Source organism: Pan troglodytes, chromosome 18 (genome assembly GCF_028858775.2).
Source record: "Pan troglodytes isolate AG18354 chromosome 18, NHGRI_mPanTro3-v2.0_pri, whole genome shotgun sequence".
NCBI lineage: Eukaryota > Metazoa > Chordata > Mammalia > Primates > Hominidae > Pan > Pan troglodytes.
The window spans coordinates 86952119-86969877 of record NC_072416.2 but is presented as its reverse complement, the minus strand read 5'-3'; the positions used below and the strand labels follow the sequence as shown (position 1 = coordinate 86969877).

General features: G+C 59.7%; 1 protein-coding gene across 4 annotated transcripts in view; it reads left to right on the top strand.

Moving 5' to 3' along the window:
• Nucleotides 1-4058: 4058 nt before the first annotated feature.
• The window catches only part of PIEZO1 (piezo type mechanosensitive ion channel component 1), a 69236-nt gene continuing 55535 nt past the window's right edge, over nucleotides 4059-17759 (top strand). For 2 of the 4 annotated variants that reach the window (XR_010152469.1, XM_016930378.4), the window contains exon 1: nucleotides 4155-4385. Coding sequence is in view for 2 of the 4 variants with exons in the window: in XM_016930378.4 (XP_016785867.3) it covers nucleotides 4322-4385 (64 nt within the window). In the remaining 2 variants the exon portion in view is untranslated. Of the gene's footprint in view, nucleotides 4386-17759 lie in introns of all 4 variants that reach the window. The other 2 variants (XM_016930377.4, XR_010152468.1) reach the window with 2 other exon arrangements.

Here is a 17759-nt window from a genome sequence, read left to right as displayed (position 1 = left end):
ACCCAGGCAGGAGTGCAGTGGCATGATCTCAGCTCACTGCAATCTCCACCTCCTGGGATCAAGCGATTCTCCTGCCTCAGCCTCCCGAGTAGCTGGAACCACAGGCATGCGCTACCATGCCCGGCTAATTTTTGTATTTTTAGTAGAGATGGGGTTTCACCATGTTGGCCAGGCTGGTCTTGAACCCCTGACCTCAAATGATCCACCCACCTCAGCCTCCCAAAGTGCTGGTGTTGCAGGTGTGAGCCACAGTGCCCAGCCAAAATTATTATTATTTTTGAGACAGGGTCTCTGTCTGTTACCCAGGCCGGAGTGCAGTGGCACCATCGCTACTCACTGCAGCCTCCACCTCCTGGGCTCTAGAGATCCTCCCACCTCAGCCTCCTAAGTAGCTGGGACCACAGGCAGGCACCACCACATCTGGCTAATTTTTTTTTTTTTTTTTTTGAGGCGGAGTCTCGCTCTGTCACCCAGGCTGGAGTGTAATGGCATGGTCTTAGCTCACTGCAACCTCTGCCTCCCGGGTTCAAGCAATTCTCCTGCCTCAGCCTCCCGAGTAGCTGGGATTACAGGTGCCTGCTGCCACGCCTGGCTAATTTTTGTATTTTAGTAGAGACAGGGTTTCACCATGTTGGCCAGGCTGGTCTCGAACTCCTGACCCTGTGATCCACCCGCCTCAGCCTCCCAAAGTGCTGGGATTACAGGCATGAGCCACCATGCCTGGCTGGCATGCCTGGCTAATTTTTATTTTTTGTATAGATGGGGTCTTGCTGTGTTGTCCAGGCTGGTCTCCAACTCCTGGCCACAAGCCATTCTCCTGCCTTAGCCCCCAAAGTGTTGGGATTACAGACGTGAGCCACCACACCCAGCCTGAAATTAATTTTTAAGTATAGACAAGTAATGGTGACTATGTTATCATTGGGAAAAAGTTACAACCTGCATGATAAAGCTTAAAGTCCCTGTGACCCCTCTTGCCCTGGCTTTTCCTCTCTCCCAAGGGGACCTGACCATTGTTGCTGTCCCAAGACTAAGTCACTGGCCGGGCATGGTGGCTCACACCTGTAATCCCAGCAGTTTGGGAGGTCAAGGCAGGCGGATCATTTGAGGTCAGGAGTTCAAGACCTGGCCAACATTTTGAAATCCCATCTCTATTAAAAATACAAAAGTTGGCCAGGTGTGGTGGCACACGCCTGTAATCCCAGCTACTTGGGAGGTTGAGGCAGGAGAATCACTAGAACTCAGGAGGCAGAGGGTGCAGTGAGCCGAGATTGCTCCACTGCACTCCAGCCTGGACAACAGTGGGAGACTTTGTCTCAAGAAAATACAATAAAATAAAAAATAAATCACTGTTTTAAACAGTGACAAAAATAAAAAGCAACAGCAAGTTGAGAAAGGGCTCCCAGCTGTGGGTCAGTGGGACAGGAGTGACTTTGGACTTGGAATCTGGAAAGCTGGGTGCAAAGGCCGGTCTATTCCTTTGGCAAATGGTTATCCCGCTCTGGCCCTTAGCGTTGTCTTCTGCAACAGGGGTTGAGTTAGAACACAGTCCAAACTCCTGAACGGGCAGTGGACTGGGCACAGTTGGGCTCCCCTGCCCTTGCCTGCCCCAACTCTCCCTGGCTGGCAAGCAGAGATCTTTTTCAGAGTATTTGTCTCCATTTTGCTAATTTTATTTTGTGAATAAGTGAATTATGTATGAAGCAAAATATTAAAACAGCACCAAACGGTATAGGTGAAGACCAGGTCTCCCTCCCACCCCAAGTGGGTGAGCGTGGCCCTGAGTGTAGCTGCTTGCTTTTCCCAATTGTTAGCACTGTAACTTAGCAATTGTTCCTCCTTGATAACAGAGCAATGGCGGGATTCTCTCTAACCGCTGCTACAGAGTGCCATTGTATCTTAGCTTCACGTTGATACGAAACACCTAGCTGGATTCTGTTTTTTACCTGCTGTGTAGCACTCCACTGTGAGACACACTATCATTTATTTGACAAGCTTCTGTGGGCAGAGTTTTTCTGCTTTTTGCTGCTTTAACAATTCTAGGACACATACATCCTCTACCTTTGCAAGTCCATCTGCAGGGCAAGCTCCCAGACTTCCCCACCTCTGCAGCAACTTTTCAAAGCCTGACCAGAGGGTGAGACTTGCAGAGAAAGTAAATCAGCCTTTTTTTTTTTTTTCTTCTTTGAGATGGAGTCTCATTCTGTTGCCCAGGCTGGAGTGCAGTGGGGTGATCTCGGCTCACTGCAAGCTCCGCCTCCCGGGTTCACGCCATTCTCCTGCCTCAGCCTCCCGAGTAGCTGGGACTACAGGCGCCTGCCACCACGCCCGGCTAATTTTTTGTATTTTTAGTAGAGACGGGGTTTCACCGTGTTAGCCAGGATGGTCTCCATCTGCTGACCTCGTGATCCACCCGCCTCGGCCTCCAAAAGTGCTGGGATTACAGGCGTGAGCCACCGCACCCGGCCTATATCAGCCTTTAAACACTAGACTTCCCATGAAAATCTCCATTTCTGGGTGGTTTTTTTTTTTTTTAAATGGAGTTTCGTTCTTGTCACTCAGGCTGGAGTGCAATGGCATGATCTCGGCTCACGGCAACCTCTGCCTCCCAGGTTCAAGCGATTTTCCTGCCTCGGCCTCCTGAGTAGTTGGGAATACAGGCGCCTGCCATCACGCCCGGCTAATTTTTGTTTGTTTGTTTGTTTGTTTGTTTATTGAGACGGAGTCTGGCTCTGTCACCCAGGCTGGAGTGCAATGGCGCTATCTCGGCTCACTGCAAGCTCCGCCTCCTGGGTTGATGCCATTCTCCTGCCTCAGCCTCCCGAGTAGTTGGGACTACAGGAGCCCGCCACCACGCCCGGCTAATTTTTTATGTTTTTAGTAGAGACGGGGTTTCACCGTGTTAGCCAGGATGGTCTCGATCTCCTGACCTGGTGATCCACCCGCCTCGGCCTCCCAAAGTGCTGGGATTACAAGCGTGAGCCACCGCGCCCGGCCTAATTTTTGTATTTTTAGTAGAGACGGGGTTTCACCATGTTGGCCAGGCTGGTCTCGAACTCCTGACGTCAAGAGATCCCCCGACCCCCTACCCCCTTGCCTCAGCCCCTCAAAGTGCTGGGATTACAGGCCTGAGCCACTGCCCCGCCATCTTTTTTTTTTTTTTTGAGCTGGAGGGTGTGGGCTTGTGCTGGGCTCTCATGAGTTGCCAGTGCCTTGAGGCTCAGTGGCCACAGTCCCCTCAGCCCCACTCCCTGCCTTACGCAGCTGAGTTTGAGAGCCATGAACTGAGCCCAATTAAACGGTGTAGAGCCCTTCGCCCTCTTTCTTTCTGTGCCCACCTCAAGGGCAGACGAAGGCCAAACTGCCATGGCCTGGGTGAGGGTCCCGAACACCCTGGACTCAGACCCTACCTCTCCGTGGTAGGACGCCGCGGCAGCAGGTGCACAGGCCGTGGCTCTCACTCTCACCGTCTCACGCCAGAGCGACCCGGGCAAAGCCGCGCGCGGTGGCCGGCGTGGCTGGGAGCAGCCCCGGAGCTCCCGTCAGACCAACGCGGATCGCGGCACTGCTGCGACCCGAGCATCCCGCGTGCTCCCTCCGGGACCACTAGGCCCGGCCGCCGCGGGAACTCCGAGCCTCCCCACGGTCCCCAGGGGGCGCTGCGTGCTCGCGCCTCGGGGAGCAAAGCGAAAGTCGCTCGGGCACGCGGGGTGCAGTTGCGCGTGGGGCGCTGCCTGGGGGAGCCAGAGGCCCCGGGACCCCTTATGTAGCGCCCGGGCCCCAGCCGCAGCCCACCCAGCGAGAAGCGCCCCTGCCCACCGCCGCGCACGCTCGGAGCCGCGGGGCTAAGACTGCGGGAGGGGAGGGGTCCGCTCCGGGCCAGCGCCAGTCGGGGGTCTCCAGGCCCCAACGCACCAGGGCGGGCCGGAGGCGGGACGGGCCGCGCGGGACAGCGAAGGGGGTGCCTGGGCGCGCCGGGCCGTCGGGGAAGCGCGGAGGCGGGCACGCCGGGGAGGGCGGGCGGGGGCCGAGCTTATAAAGGCCCGCGGGCGGAGGAGGGCGGGAACCGCCGTCCGGCCCAGCTCGGCCCCAGTGAGCTGAGCGCTACGCTCCGCCGAGGGGCAGGGCGGACGCCTGAGCGAGCGCGGGCCCGGGACGTCGGCACCGGCGGGGCGGCCGAAGGAGAAGGAGGAAGAGGAGAAGGCGGCGCGCGGGTCCCCGCGGGTCAGCCATGGCGCGCCGGCCCCGGGGCCCCCGCACCGCCCCATAGCGCCGCGGCGTCCGTTCGGTCTGGGCCGGGCCCTGGGCCCTGGGCCCTCCAGCCATGGAGCCGCACGTGCTCGGCGCGGTCCTGTACTGGCTGCTGCTGCCCTGCGCGCTGCTGGCTGGTGAGTGGGGGGCGGGCGCCTGGGGGCGACGGGAGGGGGCTGCGTCTCGGCTCCCCACGGCCTGGACACCGGACGACGCCGGCCGGGGCGAGGGCTGCGGGCGAGCGGGCGCGGAAATTCCCAGGGACGCGCGACTCGGGCGCCCGCATTCCTGAAGCATGAGCGCGCCAGGCGGCGGCGGGGCTGCTGTCCCAGGGCCGGGCTGGAAGGGCGGCGGCGGCTGGGGGAGACGGCACCGCGTGCCCACGGGGGCGGTCGAGCGAGCGCCGGGGATAGCGCGGCTGGCGTCTCCGCCGGGGCGCTGCGGAGAGGAGGCCGCCGGGCGAGGCGGTGTTTGCCCCGGTGGGAAGGGCCGCAGCGGTGGTGGGGGGAGCACGAATCTCTTTTTCTCTTTCGGGTTTAAAAAAAAAAAAAGCGCAAAGTTGCATCAGGACTTCCTGACAATCTGGGAGAAGGCGGGCTTCCTGCCTGGAGCTGTTTAATTTGGAGCTTCCCGAGCCCAACGAACGCCCGTGCCCAGGGCCCAGCCCCGCTCACCACTGCACCCCCCTCTGCCGGACTGAGGCGGTCCCACACTTTGGAAAAAAATAGTGTGGGTTCCTCCCTGGTCCTCCCTTGCCCTACTGGGCTCAGTTTCGCAGGGGCCGGGGCCGGCCTCTGCCCTGGTCTGGGGGAGGGGACACCCCCGGAGGCTGTGGCCTGGTGTCAGGGCGGGGCAGGGGTCCCCAGTCCTGGCATCTGTGTTCCCTGCTTGCCGGGCAGTGGTGCCCCTTTCGCGAAGCACACCCGGGTGGCTTGGTGCTGCACGGCCTGGCACCCCTACCCTTCCCCGACCCTGGCCTAGCCGGGACCCAGGGCCCGCGCCCTCCGCCCGGGGGCTCCCCACGTGTGATTGAGCTGGGAAGCAGTCGGATGGAATTAACCCACGGACAAGTGGGATGGTTTGCATTGGGAGTCCGCCATGGACACGGCAGGTGGGGCCTTTTGATTCTAAAAGCCCTTTCGGAGCCCTTGCCTCGCTCCAGGTGGGAGCTCGCCCAGCGCTAGCTTTGGGGATCTAGAGCCGCCTGCCTGAGGCTCCCAGACAGACTGCGTTTTGATCGGTCGCACAGAAAGGTGGTGAAACTTGGGGAAGATTTTCTAGACAGGAATCAATGAAAACCATTGAGGCTGGAGAGGAGAGGTTTTGAGCAACTCTCTTCAGTGCGGTCAGCGCTGTGTGGACTGGGCAGCCTGGGACCTGCTCCCAGTGCAGGGTCAGATGGGCCGTAAACAGGGCCCGGCTGTGTTCCTTCCTGTGCCTTGAAAACAAGCAGGACAGCCTGGCACAGAGGCAGAGTCTAGAGCTGACAGGCCTTAGAGAGGGAAACAGGAAAGCTTCTGAAACGTCCCGTTCACACCGATCGTTCCGTTTCCTCTTGTGTCTGAGTGGGAGCGGGTGTCCTCCCTGCAGGGAATGCCCCCCTTCTCAGATGGCGGCTGCTCCTTGGGCAGAGTTGGCAATGTTTTTCTTTAAATGACCAGATGGTAAATATTTTCATGTCACAAAATCTTCTTCTTCTGGTATTTTTCCAGCCATTAAATGTAAAAGCCCTCCTGAGTTCATGGGCTGTACCTAAACAGGTGTTGAGCCCGATTCTGTGGCACATGTGGTTTGCTGCCCCCTGGGCATTGGTCAGGGGGCCTGGGTTCTGCCTTCTCGATTGCTATCCGCGTGGGGGATCTGGGGGAGGGATCACTGTTCTTCTTGCTTTTGGCCTCCTTGGGGAGGATGGGGAGGTAGCCCAGGGGTGCTCACCCAGGCCACGTGTCAGTCTTCTATGAAACTTTTAAAGAATAGTGATGACTGACTGTCTGTATGGTACTTTCCTTAAACCTAAAACTGGCCCCACATAAAGTCTCTTAATTTGAAAGATGCTGAAGCCCGGGCCATACCCCACACTGATTCTGTGTCTGGGGATGGGGCGTGGGGCCTGGGCCTCAGTGTTTTCTCTCAGTCACCTGGGGGAGATGGAAGTGGAGCCGGCCAAGAACCCTGCCTGCCTGCTGGCCGGGACTCCTGAGTCAGGCTCTCCGGCCCTGGGGTGTGGGCAGCTCCAGACGGACCCACGATGTGCAGGTTCAGCTGGCCTGGCCGGAGGTGGGACACTGGCTTTGCTGTCTTTGGAGTGCCCCCTCCCTCTCTGGCGAGCTTTGGCTGGAAGCAATTCTACCGTGTTTTGGAAATGAATGAGGCCTTCAGAAGGCATTAATCAGTGTGTGCCTGCGCTGGCTCAGACAGTGCCTGGTGAGGGTTTGAGTCATCCTGGGGTGCCCCTGGCCCCCACGCCCTCCCCCTCCAGTGCAGGATCATTACCCAAAAATCTGGCAGGGAGCTGCCCCACCCACGGGGAGCAGGGGCCTGCTTCAGCAGTCTCAGCTAGTGTTGCTGGAGCCTTGGGGGATCGGGGCCCATCTCTTCTAGAGAGACGTCAGGGCAGGGCTGGGCGCGATGGCTCACACCTGTAATCCCAGAGCTTCAGGAGGCCAGGGTGGGAGGATTGCTTGAGCCTAGCCGTTCGAGAGCAGCCTGGGCGATGTAGAGATCCCCATCTCTATGAAAAATATTTAAAAATTAGCTGGGCATGGTGGTGGTGCACCTGTAGTCCCAGCTACTCAGGAGGCCAAGGTGGGATGATTGTTTGAGTCCAGGAGTTGGAGGCTACAGTGAGCCATGCTTGTATGACTGCACTCCAGCCTGGGTGACAGACCCTGTCTCAAAAAAGAAAAAGAAAACAAAGGGCAGGACATTTGTGATTCTGATAATATGGGACCGCACCTCCAGTTCTATCAGTGGGAAATCTAGACAGGGCTGCGGAAAGCCAGCTGCTGCGAGAGAAGCCACCATGTCACTGACTGTGGGACACCCACGTGGGCTGACAATATGGCTTCTGCTTTTCAGGGTGCCTCGTGGCACAGCCTAGGGGCACACCCACGGTCGGCAAGCTGGGCGTCACCTCCTTCAGGCTGATTGTCACTGAGAAGTGTCACCATTTAGCATGAGGGATGCTGCCTCCTTTTTCAGACCATTGTCACCATCAGGGTCTCACCACCCCTGGGAGGCGGCCGAGAAGCTGGGGAACAGCAGGCACTCGGCTCACAGTTGCTCAGCAGTGCGGACCCTCTGAGCTGAGCATGGCAGAGTCACCCTTTGGAGGCCCGTGCCGGGGTCTCAGGACCTGCACAGAACCCTGGCCTGTCCCATCCGAGGGTGCTGGGAAGAGCATGGCTGTGGCAGAGTAGGGTGGGAGCTGCTTTCCTCTGTGGCTTGGGGGCCCCTTCTGAGCATCAGCTCCCTGGTGTGACAGAGGGGCGCACTGTGTCTCCATGCTGGGCCTGGAGGCTGGATGAGTCAGCAGGAGAGCGTGGGGCCTGCCTTACAGCACCAAGGGCTTCAGGTGTGAGTGTGCACATATGTGCGTGTTTGGGGAAGGGGCCAGGGACTGCCCAGGAGCTGAGGATGGGTCACAGCAGGTGGTCGTCCCGCAGCGGGTCACTGGTGCCCAGGACACAGGGAGCTCCAGCCCCAGCTGCCAGGGTCCCACAGAGAGGAAGTGTCCTCTGGGGGTGGGTGGGGGTGCACAGTCTCTGATCCTGGCCCCAAGGCAGCTTCCTGGGCGGTGTCTCTCCTGTGCTGACTCGGCAGTGCATTTGCTTTCGGTGCTCAAAGATGAAGGGGAACCACCGTGGGCCTTGACGGCCTCATCTGCCCTCTGCAGCCCGCTCCTGAGATGGGGCCACCGCAGTCGTCAGGGTCCAGTGAGAGCCGCATCTTGCAGGAAGCCATTCCTGGCCTCTCTGGCCTCAGAAATCCCCTTTTCAATTCAACAAAATGTTAGTCTTCTGTTTAGCTATTTTAGAAATAGACAGTTAGGCTTTTTTCTCTTTTTTCTTAAAGACAGAGGCTCACTCTGTCGCCCAGGCTGGAGTGTAGCGGCGTGATTGTGGCTCCCTACAACTTCAGCCTCCAGGGCTCAAGCCATCCTCCTGCCTCAGCCTCCTGAGTAGCTGAGATTACAGGTGTGTAGCACCATACCTAATTTTTGTATTTTTTGTAGAGACGGGGTTTCACCACTTTGGCCAGGCTGGCCTTGAACTCCTGACCTTAAGCGGTCTGCCCGCCTCAGCCTCCAAAAGTGCTGGGGTTACAGGCATGAGCCACCGCGCCCGGCTGACAGTTAGACTTTTGCTTCTTTGTTTATATATGCTTTTTCTTCTGGTTCCAAAAGCAAGTTTGCCCTTCCTTGTGGTAGAGAATCCTAGCTCACAGAGCAGTTTAGAAGCCAGCACAGTATCCCACACACACATCTGGCATGGACAGACCCTTGCTGGGTGTGTGTCCTGTGTTCTTCTGAAAGGCAAGCTGTTCCCAGCCAACCCCTGCCCCTCTCTGCCTTAGCCTGCCTTGAGGCCTGAGTCTCCTGGGTGACTGTGAGGCGGGACCCCCCTTCCCCTACCCCCACCCACATCCTCTGCATCTGCCTTCTGTCCTGCTCTTGACCTTTGAGCTCCTCTGCTGGCTTCAGGGTGCGGCTGTTGAGCCTATTTTTTGGATTAGGACTCTGGGGTGAGGGAAGTTAATTCACACACCCAAGATCACACTAGTGGGAAGGGACAGGCCCGGGGTGAAGGCTTGTCCTCTCCTTGGCGGTTGAGTCCCACACCTGCTGGCCGAGGCACCTGAAGGGGACTTGGGGTCCAGGGTCACTGGGAGGATGGGGGCAGGCAGAGGTGTGGCCGACCTGGTGGCGGCTCGTGGGCAGCAGCCGACCCTATCTTGCTCTGAACGTGTGGGGCCCTCACCCCCTTCTCTGGGTCTGGGTTTCCTCCCCTGTAAGTGACACCGTAAAAGCTTTACAGCCGCTTCCAAGTCTCAGGTCTCTCGGGCTTTGGATCTCGCACCCAGGCTGGGTGGGGGTAGGGGCGGGACAGCCGTCCCCCCCCGGAAGGCTCAGAATTCCTCGCACAGTCGTGGGGCCAGGAGACCCGCAACACGGGCTTTCCCAGCTGCGCTGCGTGCCGCGGTGGCCGGGGGTCCGTTGGGCCTCCATGGAGCTGAGGGGAAGGGGCCACTCACTGCCTGGTCCTGGAGCACACAGGGCAGCTCCCAGGAGCACAGAGGCTCCTTGGGACCTGTGGGGCTGTCGGCCTCCCTCATGCTGCACACACAGCGCGTCCCCAGGGGTGTCTGCAGCCCAGCCCATCCCACTGCAGATTCCCGACCACTCAGATTCATTCATGCATCCTCTCACGCAGGTCCTGTGGGACAGAGCTCTGGGCAGCAGCCAGAAGTCCAAGGAGTTCTGGTTCAGGGCCAGTGGAGGTGGGTGTTGGGGTGGGGCTGGAGCTCCCTGCTCTCCCTCCCAAGCTAGCCAGGAAAGGAGGCTGGGGGCCCCGCACGGTCATTGCTGTTTATTCACAAAGCGCGATGCTGAGCACAGGCGGGGAAAGAAAAGTGTGACAAGTGCCAGGAAAATGGGGCTCCCCCGACGCCGTCCAAAATGGGGTCCCTTGCCGGGCGCGGTGACTCACACCTGTAATCCCAGGACTTTGGGAGGCCGAGGCAGGTGGATCACCTGAGGTCAGGAGTTCGAGACCAGCCTGACCAACATGGCAAAACCCCATCTCAGCTAAAAATACAAAAATTAGCTGGTCATGGTGGCGGGCACCTGTATTCCCAGCTGGGAAGGCTGAGACAGGAGAATCGCTGGAACCCAGGAGGTAGAGGCTGCAGTGAGCCACAGTCGTGCCACTGCACTCCAGCTTGGGGGACAGCAAGACTCCCTCTCAAAAAAAATAAAAAAAGTGAAGTCGTAAATCAGATTAAATTCCCTTTTTAACCCTTTGAACCTCTGTCCTCCCCTGTTCCCAGCGGGAAGCCTCTGGTGAACGCGCCATGCACCCCACCTGCCCCCGCTCTCTGGGTCTCTCTTCCAGCTGGAACGGCCGCTTCCCCAGGTGCCTTCCCTGGGCCACAGCCTTGTGCCTCGGCGGCTGCTGGATGCCTGGGTGTGTGGGTGGCTCACAGTGTGTGGGATGGCACACGAGCCTCTCGCCCTTCTGTGTGGGGTCGCACACCCACCGCAGGCCGTATTTTTGCTCAAGTTCATGTTTCTCCACGGTGGACGCTGGGTTGCAGGGACCCTTCCTGTGTGCGGGTGAGGATCTGGGCAGCTGCTGGTGCCGGGCCCATGGGGACGCTGACCGTCCCGGGTGCCGGCTCTGAGGCGTGCAGTGGACAGCTGTCCTGCCGGGCGCTGCCAGGGCCCCTTAGGCTGACGTGCGTGGCCACCCGATTCCCCGCCGTTGTCTCAGGAGCCTTTGCCGAGTGGGGTGGATCAATTTTTCGGGTGTGTTTTAATAGCATAATTACAGGGAGTATTTCAGGCTCCCTCTGACAGGCCGGCAGGGTTTGGCTGCCGGCTGTTTACCAGGCTCCAATCTGCACACTATTTTTCTGTGGGTATATATAGCTGGGGCTGCTTCTCCTTCCTCAGGTTCAGGCTAAAGAGGGACAGCAGCCGCCTCAGCCACCCCCTGTGGTTTCCTTTGCCTGTGGATGGGCGGCTAAAATGGGCCCAGGAAGAGTGAAGAACAAGGCCGGCTCTGGGTGCCACAGCTCTACCCCCAAAAGCAGGAAGGGGGCTCGGCCCATGCCCATCTGTGAGCCACACCGGTCCGGGAGTGGCATCAGGCAGGGGAGTCCTGGACCCCCGCAGTGCCGGGGTGTGTTTGTCCGCCCTCCCTCCCGTGTGTCTAGAAGCCTCCAGCCCCGGGGAAAACAATGAAACTCAACTGTGACTTAAACAGATTCCCGGGTCCGCAGGAGCTCCCGGAGGCTTGTGGCTGTGGCGAGACCTGGAGGGCCATGCGGGAGGGACAGACGCAGGTTTGCGGAGGCCGCCTGCCCAGGAGGGGCCTCAAAGGAGGGGACAGATGTGGGTTTAGGGAGGCCACCTGCCCGAGAGGAGCCTCGAAGGAAGGCACAGGCGTGGGTTTGGGGCTGCCTGCCCTGGAGGGGCTTCAAGGACCCCAGGTCTGGTCTTGGTCTCACTCACCTCCTGGACCCCCCAAGGCCTGCAGTTTGCAATCTGTCGCCTGGGACCCCCACTGTCTGCCTTCATGCAGCTCAGCCACCACGCGGCCCTCGCTCCCTCATTTACTTGATTTCTGTTTATGGTTAAAGTACCGTTTAAAATGACACATCATTAAAGCAACATGAAAGGGAGTTTTGAAAAGGGAAGCCATCGTCCATCCCACTGCCCCTGCCTCAGCGGGGATTTACTTTTCCTTTCCTGTCTGCGGGCCAGTGACAATGAGGACCCCGCAATGTGTCTGTGGGCCAGTGACAATGAGGACCCCGCAGTGTGTCTGTGGGCCAGTGACAATGAGGACCCCGCAATGTGTCTGCGGGCCAGTGACAATGAGGACCCTGCAATGGGCGGCTTGTAAGGCTCTGCCCTGGCCTCCGCTGCCTTCGCTTTCTCCCTCCTTGGTGGGTGCACACCCTTGTGCTTTTCCTAAAAGAGCAGGTCCTCCGGGCATGGTGGCTCACGCCGGTAATCCCAGCACTTTGGGAGGCCGAGACGGGTGGATCCCAAGGCCAGGAGTTCAAGACCAGCCTGGCCAACATGGCAAAACCCTGTCTCTACTGAAAATACAAAAATTAGCTGGGTGTGGTGACAGGCATCTGTAATCCTAGCTACTCGGGAGGCTGAGGCAGGAGAATCACTTGAATCCGGAAGACAGAGTTTGCAGTGAGCCGAGATCACACCATTGCACTCCAGCCTGGGCAACAAGAGCGAAACTCCATCTCAAAAAAGAAGAAGAAGAAAATCCTGACACTTCAGCCTGGTGCGGGCCCTTCCCTCCTTCTAGTCCCTGCCAAGAAGTGAGCCGGGCCCAGATCTCCTGCCGGGTGGGGCATGAGCACACACATTCCCCTCTTGGGACAGACAGCAGCAGCAGCCCTGTTGCACACATGAGGACGTACAGGCTCAGGGGCCGTGGGTGGCAGAGAGGCTATCAGCACCGGACTGGCCCGCCCCGATCCAGGGTCCAGCCCCGCAGTCCTGTCCCCAAGCCCTGGCCCTTCTGCGGTCAGTCCCGTCTGCTAAATCCCCTGCTCTGCCCCTGGTGTGTGGCCCCCCAGTTCCCTCCTGTGTTCATTCTCTGCTAACCTCCCGTGGCTTCGCCTCCCCAGATGCCCTGAGCACACAGCTTCTCCCCTTCCTCCCCTCCTGGATGTGCACACAGGAGCTGCCCAAAGGCTGGGGCAGCAGTGGGGCCCCTCCACGGGAAGCTGGGCCCCGGGCAATGCCCTGAGCCACCAGGTCCCGGCCCTGCGTCTCATCCCTTCTTTTTTTTTTGAGACAGAGTCTCGCTCTGTCGCCCTGGCTGGAGTGCAGTGGGGCAATCTCAGCTCACTGCAAGCTCCACCTCCCGGGTTCACGCCATTCTCCTGCCTCAGCCTCCCGAGTAGCTGGGACTACAGGCGCCCGCCACCACGCCCCGCTAATTTTTTGTATTTTTAGTAGAGACGGGGTTTCACCGTGTTAGCCAGGATGGTCTTGATCTCCTGACCTCGTGATCCACCCGCCTCGGCCTCCCAGAATGCTGGATGACAGGCGTGAGCCACCGCGCCCGGCCTCATTTGGTCCCTTCTGTGCGCCACGGTGTGGGATCTCGGGTCCCGGGTGGCACGTGTTTAACCTGAAAGGAAACTGCCCCTGCGCTCCCCAGCCTGTAGCCCGTGGGCCTGGCTCTGAGGCCCCGACTGCCCCACGGCCTGTGCTGCGCATGCTGGAGCCAGGCTCTGGCTCTGGTTGGTGCCTCCCGTGGCTTTAATCTGCAATGACCTGGGTGCTTAACGAGGGTCTTTGCCTCTGCGTGTGCACTGCCTTCTTCTGAGGAGTCTCCTCAAGTCTCCCAGCTGTTTAAACGATGGGGTCTTTTGTCTTTTGACCTGTTGGAGCCATCAGCCAGCCTCCTGCATGTGCTCTCCCTACCCATGGCTGCCACTCCTGTCCTGCCCTTCACCGTGTCTTTTTTCTTTTCTTTCTTTCTTTTTTCTTTTTTTTTTTTTGACAGAGTCTTACTCTGTCACCCAGGCTGTAGTGCAGTGGCACGATCTTGGCTCACTGCACCCTCCGCCTCCCTGGTTCAACTGATTCTCCTGCCTTAGCCTCCCAAGTAGCTAGGACTACAGGTGCCCACCACCACACCCAGCTAATTTTTGTATTGTTAGTGGAGATGGAGTTTCACCATTTTGGCAAGGCTGGTCTCAAACTCCTGACCTTAAGTGATCCGCCTGCCTTGGCTTCCCAAAGTGCTGGGATTACAGGCGTAAGCCACTGCGCCGGGCCCCCGCCATGTGTTTTTAAGAGCAGGCATTTCATTCAGATGAAGCCCGGACACTCTTGGGGGGCTCTGGTCAGGGGCTCCACCTGCCACTGAACGTCCTCTCCCTTTGTGGGTGGCCGTGGCATTCAGCCTGTGTTGGGCCTTGTTCTGCCTGGCTCCTGGCCGCTAGGTCTGCCCCGGCATCCTCTGTGTCTTGTGTGGGCGCCTCTGCCTCCTGCTCCAGCCTGTGCTAGGCACTCCTGCTCACCTTCCAGGAGCCACGCCTCTCCCCAGGGCCTGCGTCCTGTCAGGGTCAGGGACTGCCCCTCTGCCATGCTCCGGAGTCCCTGGTCCCCTCACTCCGTTACGTCCTGGGTGTCACGGGTACGGCCGGGAACTCTGTCGTCTTCACTGTCTGGGCCGGGGCCTCCCTGGGTGTCTGCTGGATGGAGTGGGTGCCTTTGGGTCCCTGCAAAGTGAGCCTGCCTCCCAGCACCGCCCTGTCGTTACATAGCCACTATCTTTGCGCCTGTTTTTCCTTCCTTTGACTGGTTCCTCTGGGATTAATTCCCAGGCCTGGCATTACCATCTCTGAATGCCTGGGTGGTTTCAGCGCCCAGGAGGCTGTGGTGAGGTATCTTAGACCATGTGGGCACCGTTCGCTCCTGCGCAGCCAGCTCCGGGGTGCCCTGTTTCTTGCGGAATCCTGCAGGGAACCCCATGTACCCTAAGAGTGCTCTCCCCAGCCACTGTGGCATGAGACAAGCGGTCTCTTTGCCCTTGGGCCCCATCCTTGTCTGGTCGGCCCTTCTTCATGGGTCCAGCGCGGGATTGCCGGCTTCCTTTTCAGGCTTCCTGGGACCCCCGCTCAGACCTGCAGCTGGGCCAGCAATGCCCACCCGTTTCTCCTCCACGCAGCATACAGAGGTGCCCAGGCTGCTACTGGGGACTCTGGAGCCCAGGAGTGAGTCTCCTTGACCCTGAGCTGTCCTGGCTATCACAGCTGGGTCCTGTTTTCCCCTTCAGCACCCACGGGTGTCTTTCTCCAGTTTATAGTGTTATTTTTAGTTATTTACTTATTGAGACAGTCTCGCTCTGTCGCCCAAGCTGGAGTGCAGTGGCACAATCTCGACTCACCGCAATCTCTGCCTCCCGGGTTCAAGCGATTCTCATGCCTCAGCCTCCTGAGTAGCTGGGATTACAGGCATGTATCACCAGGCTGGACCTCTAGTTTATATTATTACAGCCTAGTTAGGGAGTCACTGGGCTTCGCCATCCTGTGGGTGGGAAGGGGGCCCAGGCAGAGGCCAGGAGGAGGTGACAGTCATGCGCTTAGAAGCTCAGGCCACGCCCACCCAGCCCTGCCTGGTGACTGGTTCCTGCTGTGCTGGGAGCTGCATCCCAGACCTTATCGCTGGGCACAGACCTTCCAAGCCAGGGGAGAGGGAGGCCTGGAGGGGCCCCAATCTCTGAAGGTCAGCAGTGGCGGGGAGGAGGCTTGCGGTGCTGAAGGGACTCGGGGGACCTGCAGGGAGGTGTTGGTGGTCAGGGATGGTGGCACCTGAGGGGACTTTCGGCAGGGCCAGAAGTGCCCAGAGCAAGCTCCGGTGGGGCCCTGCACTGGAGGGCTGGGGTCGAGTGACCCTCTTCCTAAGACCACCCAGGAGGACACCGGGTGCAGGGTGGCCGGACCCCTCACCCCCAATAGGCAGCTGCTGTCCACTCCTCCGACCTACCTGTCAGCCTTTTCCCTATCAGGCCCTGTCACTAGGAGTCTGGAGACCTCAGGGGTGGCCTTGAGCCCCCAGGGTTTTTTTGAGGGGAAGCGCCAGCTGCTCTCTTCACCCTTCCCCTAGTGAGGCCAGGCCGTGCAGGGCCACGTGGAGGCAGTCTGTGCTGCGCCCATCAGTCGCCTGGCTTCCTGCCGACCCTCGGCCCCCGGCCACCTCTGGTCTCGGGCAAGGCCCCTCCCCCTGCCCACCTCCTCCCTGGCCCCCACGCCAGGTGGGCAGACCTCCTCTGCGGTTTTTATTCAGGGGGTCCCTCGTTGGCTCCCCACTCATGGAGGGCTGTCCTGACTCAGGCCTCCCCTCTACTGAGATCCCCTGAGCGAGGGCCTGGGCTTGACGCCGGGAGTTACTGGGGGGCCAGAGGGAGAGGCTCAGCCTGAATCAATGAGACCCAGGAGGAAGGAGGCACGTGGACCTGAGGGCTGGCTGGAGCCGCTGGTGACAGATGGAGGAGTAATTGCTGCTTCCAGAGCACAGCGAGCTCGAGCTCCCTGGAGTGCCAGAAGCTTCTGGGTGGACAGACAGGCTGCCTCACATTCCAGAGGCTGACACAGTCTTCCAGGCACCCCTGGGGCCAGCTGGAAGCCATGTGCCTCCACTCACGTGTCCCGTGGGTGTTTGGAGGGGAGGCTGGCCCTGCCGTGGCCCACCCCAGCCTGCGGCCTCAGGAGCTCGCACATTTGCAAGGGGGTGACATGAAGACTGAGCCAGGGTTGCGGCGGGCATCCCCCTCAGAGAACAGGGAGGAGGGGGCACAGGCCTTTTTTTTTTTTTTTTTTTTTTTTTTTTTGACAGAATCTCACTCTTTGGCCAGGCTGGAATGCAGTGGCACGATCTCAGCTCACTGCAACCTTCGCCTCCCAGGTTCAAGCGATTCTGCTGCCTCAGCCTCCCGAGTAGCTGAGATTACAGGCACCCACCATCATGCCCGGCTCATTTTTGTATTTTTAGTAGAGACGGGGTTTTACCATGTTGTCCAGGATGGTCTTGATCTGTTGACCTCGTGATCTGCTTGCCTTGGCCTCCCAAAGCGCTGGGATTACAGGCGTGAGCCACTGTGCCCTGCCAGGCACGGGCCTTTTTATGAGGGAGGAAGCCGTGCCCTCTGCCACCTGCCTGTGGGCTGGGGCCTACAGGCTCCCAGGGCCCTCAGCTCCAGCGTGGCTGTTGGTTATTGGCACCTGGGCCTCATGTCCACATGGAAAGTATATTCCGAGTTGGTGGCTAAGCCACAAGAGCCTGCTTACCTGTCCCAACCCCCGGCTCACTTGCTGCCATGATACGTCTGGGATTCTGGGCCCTCCTTCTGAGCTTGGACACAGACTTGGGACTTCAGCGCTGGACACAGGTGCTGGATCTGGGGTCTCAGTGGCACCAGGGATGGTCATTCTGACAGCCATGCCCATAGTCTCAGGAGGGCCTGGGGCCGCAGGTGGACGGGCATCCTGACCAGAGTCTCAGGAGGGCCTGGGGCCGCGGGTGGACGGGCATAGAGTCTCAGGAGGGCCTGGGGCCGCGGGTGGACGGGCATAGAGTCTCAGGAGGGCCTGGGGCCACGGGTGGACGGGCATAGAGTCTAAGGAGGGCCTGGGGCCGCGGGTGGACGGGCATAGAGTCTCAGGAGGGCCTGGGGCCGCGGTTGGACGGGCATAGAGTCTCAGGAGGGCCTGGGGCCGCGGGTGGACGGGCATAGAGTCTCAGGAGGGCCTGGGGCCGCGGGTGGACGGGCATAGATTCTCAGGAGGGCCTGGGGCCGCGGGTGGACGGGCATCTGGACGTCGGCTCCACTAGTGTCACCGCTGCAACCTTGTCCCACCCGGCACCTCCCTGTGGCCCTGCTCTGACTGTGGGCTGAGGGGGACCCCCATGGCTAGCTTGGGACCTCCGCTGGACACTGTCACAGGGCACTTGTAGAGTGGCCCTGCTGAGGTTCAGGCTTGGGTGCGTGTGGCCTCTGAGCCCAGCAGCTGCATGAGCCGTGGGGAGCCGAGCCCCCAGTCAAGAAAGCTGTGTGCTCCTTACCCTGCCTGCTGGGCTTGGGGCCTGCAGGGCAAGGGAGGCGGTGGGATGGGAGCCCCGCCTGGCCTGGTCTCTTGTCGCCGCACTCGTAGCTGTGTGTAGTCAGATGAGGCTCCCAGTCCTGGCTCTGCTGCTGAGCACCATCGGGCCGGTGGTTGGGTGAATCTCTCAGCCTCTCTGAGCC